Source organism: Austrofundulus limnaeus, unplaced genomic scaffold (assembly GCF_001266775.1).
Source record: "Austrofundulus limnaeus strain Quisiro unplaced genomic scaffold, Austrofundulus_limnaeus-1.0 Scaffold15, whole genome shotgun sequence".
NCBI lineage: Eukaryota > Metazoa > Chordata > Actinopteri > Cyprinodontiformes > Rivulidae > Austrofundulus > Austrofundulus limnaeus.
This window is the reverse complement of record NW_013952417.1, coordinates 2,661,743-2,665,713: the sequence shown is the minus strand read 5'-3', so window position 1 is coordinate 2,665,713 and position 3,971 is coordinate 2,661,743. Positions and strand designations below refer to the sequence as shown.

The 3,971-nt window shown below is 42.1% G+C and overlaps 1 protein-coding gene across 1 annotated transcript; it reads left to right on the top strand.

Annotated features, from left to right (window-relative positions):
- Positions 1 to 2,713: 2,713 nt before the first annotated feature.
- LOC106513779 (uncharacterized) lies at positions 2,714 to 3,971 on the top strand (the record flags this gene model as incomplete). Its single annotated transcript, XM_014002760.1, is given in 3 exon segments — positions 2,714 to 3,405; positions 3,510 to 3,738; positions 3,845 to 3,971. Coding segments are annotated over 3 exon segments (807 nt in total), but the record flags the coding sequence as incomplete, so codon positions are not given.

The window sequence follows — 3,971 nt, the reverse complement described above, 5'->3', positions numbered from 1 at the left end:
ATGAATATAATATACAAGTTTCACTTTTTAAATGGAATTACTGAAATAAATCTACTTTTTCATGATATTCTAATTTTATGACCAGCACCTGTATAATGTACATGTTTTTAGGGGTGGGGAAAACCGGAGTACCCGGAGAAAACCCACACAAGAATGAGGAGAACATGCATACTCCACACAGAAAGACCCCAGGTCCGAACCGGGGATCGAACCCAGGACCTTCTTGCACTGAGCCGTCATGCCGCTGATGATTCCCTGGTACAGGAATCACAGGAAAGTTTATTTGAAAGGTTGACTGGAGGGTCGAGGTTTTCAACAAACTTGGAAAGTGAGTGGAATTGTTAAAAAGGTTGGTGTGTCTACCGATGTTTTATAACTTAAGGCTGCATCACACGGCAGGATAATTATGCCAAATTCTGGCCCAGTTTTTCCCTTCCGACAATGTTAAGGAAGTACAGATTATCGTGATGGCTCTAAAGATAATATGAGCAGATATTCCCGCCGTGGGACCGCTCCAACCTCAAATCAGGGATATTCAACATGTTTGATTTTTTCGTTCAACATCACAGCCTGTGTGGTGTTCACTGGAGAACAAACGAGCTCACAACCTGTTGAATGAGATGTGTAGCCAGTCAGAAAGCGAGGTGACGTAAACACGAAGGGGATTCCAAAATACAGAAGACAAAAAACTGTCCTGACTTGCCAGAAAGTCTTCTGGATGTTAAAAGTAAATTTTAATTGTTTTTCCTCTGGTAAAAATAGTACACAATCGATCAGTATTGTTTTTTCCTCATCCCAAATATTTATTTTCTCTGGACTCACGTCTCTCTGGAGGTCACCAGAGATTTTTTCCTTGTTTCTTGTCGTGTAGCTGTACAGCACACATGATAGGACCAAACTTGTATATCCATGTTTTTTATCTTCATGCGTTTTATCAGTCTTTGAAAATCGGCCGACCATTTTAAAATCTTGCCGTGTGACGCAGCCTTTGATGGCTTGCTGAATTTGATACCGTTTTCTCAAATCTCTTTAAGTTTAAACACAGCTAAACCTCACACTGGGATTGAAACCAATATGTCTAATGGATGTAGTCACATGACCAGTGTTCTAAAAATATCCTGAGTGGAGATCACCTTTCAAGATGTCAACCATAGCTAATAGACATTAGCCAACACTAATTTTTTTTAGTGTTGATGTAGCTGAGAGTCCATTAACAACAATTAGTTTGAGTTTGACACCTTGAAATATCACATGAGATCATGTGATTTGACCAATATATCTGTACCTGTGTTCTTTCACAACATTAGATAATTTTGGTCTAAGGTGGCTGGCAATGGGAATTTTCTTCAAATAATGTTTGGCCCTTTTATTGTTATTATGTTTCAGAGAGTCAGTGCTTGTGCTTGATCTAAAGTCAAATGTACAAGAGGACAAAGACGTGGAGTCTGTCTGACAGCCCAGGTCGAACACAGAAGTCATTACAGAGTCACACATTCTCCCTGAAAAACAATGCGGCAGTCCTGTCCTCAGACGAACACGAAAAACCCTTTAAATGGAACCCAGCCGAATCCATTTGTATACAGTAGTGTCCCTGCTGTTCCCCATGCAGGCAATTCATTGCCTTTAGGAGCACTTGTTAATGGACCTGGTTCACACCATACCTCAGAGGTATACTGTGCCCCGAACAAAGGCACTGTTTTATCTAACAGTGTCCTGGATGCCACGTGGCAAGCGGAGAAGGACACGAGCCTTGAGGTGTTATCACCACCCAGTGAGCTTCAATCAGACGCTTGGAAGAACACAGCGGGGCCTGTCGTGAAAAACACCGGCCACACAGCCAGGTGTCAACACGCCACTGTCTCACCCAGTACAGAACGAGTCCAAACCGGCTTGTTCTGCACTGTCAGGTGACAGTACGAAGCAAATGCACATTAGCCAACCTTTGACAAAACAGACAATGAAAACAAGATCTCCGTGGGACGTAGAGCGGTCGGGAAGCACAGTTGTGTTTATGATAATGTTTCAAGTAATCAGATGGGATTCAACAAGAAAGTGCTTTTTGCACAACGGCTGAAGGCTGGAGACCAGAGTGATGCACCGAAGAGAAAGGAGGCCCTTTAAAAAGCATTTCAGGTTGTCCAATAAAAAAAAGGTTAACAACAGCTCTGGTAATACTGGCAGCCGTAATAATGTTGAAAATGTTGACATGAGCAACAAAGATGAACTTTTACTATCTAATATTAAATATGGGAAAATGGCATTGAAAAGCCTCTTCAGGAACATAGTTTTAGACTCTGAGCGCTGTATTTATAGCACAGCACTGCAAAACTGTAATGAGGGAAATGACCCTGAAAATGAAAACAATGGTGGTCCAAAAGTGGAGCAGTTGAAGAGAGAGCAACTTGAGTGAGATCTACCTTTCTTTTTATGCACAAGATGCAATATTAATTCCAAGGAAAAAGGGCATTTCCATAGACGTATGATGTATCATTTAGACAAGCATAATCAGATGAAGAATGGGAATGTTTCAATGGCCTTTGCAGGGAGTGTGGGTGTCTGTTCTGTGATAGCAACTCCCTGATGAGGCATATCATTATTCACAAAGATTATGAAGAACTTCCACCAAAGGTCTCAAAAACTGGGAAGACATTATCAAAAAAGAACAGCACTCTGTCCGTGTATGACTAGAGATACCTGGAAGTTTTAGTCATACCTGTCAAGTCTCCCGTTTTGGCCGGGAAACTACCGGATTTTCCCCCTCTTTCCCGTCGTCATCCCGAATTATTATTTTCCCGGAAATTTCCCGTATTATAATATTATTTAATAAAAAACATTCCAGTGCCTCTGAACTATGTCACTAGCCTCGCGAGAACTGCCGCCTGCAGTAGCCTGGGTGGCAGTTCTCGCGATATTAGTGTTGGCAGCGGGAACAAACCCGGAAAAACAAATCAGAGATGGATGAAGTTAAAGAGAGAGAAGGCGTTCCTGCCAAAAAGGTTAAGACTTCGTGTAAATATCTTGAAAAATGGGACAGCGAATTTACTTTCCTAAAGAAGAGTAGGGTGGGGCACAATTACGCGTTTTGTAAGATTTGTAACTGCGACTTTAGTGTCTCTCATGGGGGAAGGAACGATGTCCGTCAGCATGAAAARTCCGTCAAGCACAAACGCGGGCTAGAGGCACAAARACATGCCCAGGCGATGTCCCCTTTTGTGACTAGAAATGCCACAGAGGCAGACCAGGTCATAAATGCGGAGGTTAAAATGGCAATGCTGTGTGCGAAAAACAACGTTGCTTTTACCTTCTGTGATGATTTCAACAAATGTGTAGCTGAGATGTTCCCAGACTCTGCAATTGCACGAAAATACTCAGCGGGGAAAACCAAGGCTACACAACTCATCAAAGGTAAGCTGCATTAAATTAGGTATATTGTGCATGCCTATTTGATAATGTTCCTTATACAATGTAGGGTAATTGTGTTAGCTAATTACTGTGCACTCACTCAACAGGTGCCATAGCAGCAGAGCTAGATGACGAGTTGGCCAAAACATGTCGATCTCAACCATTTTCACTTATGTGCGACGAATCRAACAACAGAAAAACAGACAAACAATTCGTCATCCTGGCCAGACTCTATGATGAAGCCACTCTGCAGGTCGCTACAAGATTCATGGAGATGCCTGTATGCAATGTAGGAAATGCAGAAAATCTGTATGAAAAACTGAGTGAAGCGCTAAGGTAGGAGAACTGCACAGTGTTGTTGATATGTGTAATCCGTTTGCATTTAATTATAATCTTAGGTTTTGTCTGAGACATTTAATTGTATTTTCCCTGTTTTCAATAGAAAAAGAGGCATTCCCTGGGAGAACCTGATAGCCTTTAACTCAGATAATGCAAGTGTCATGAAAGGCAGACACAACTCTGTCATCAGCAGACTGAAGACCAGCCAGCCCCACGTCCAGGACCTTGGT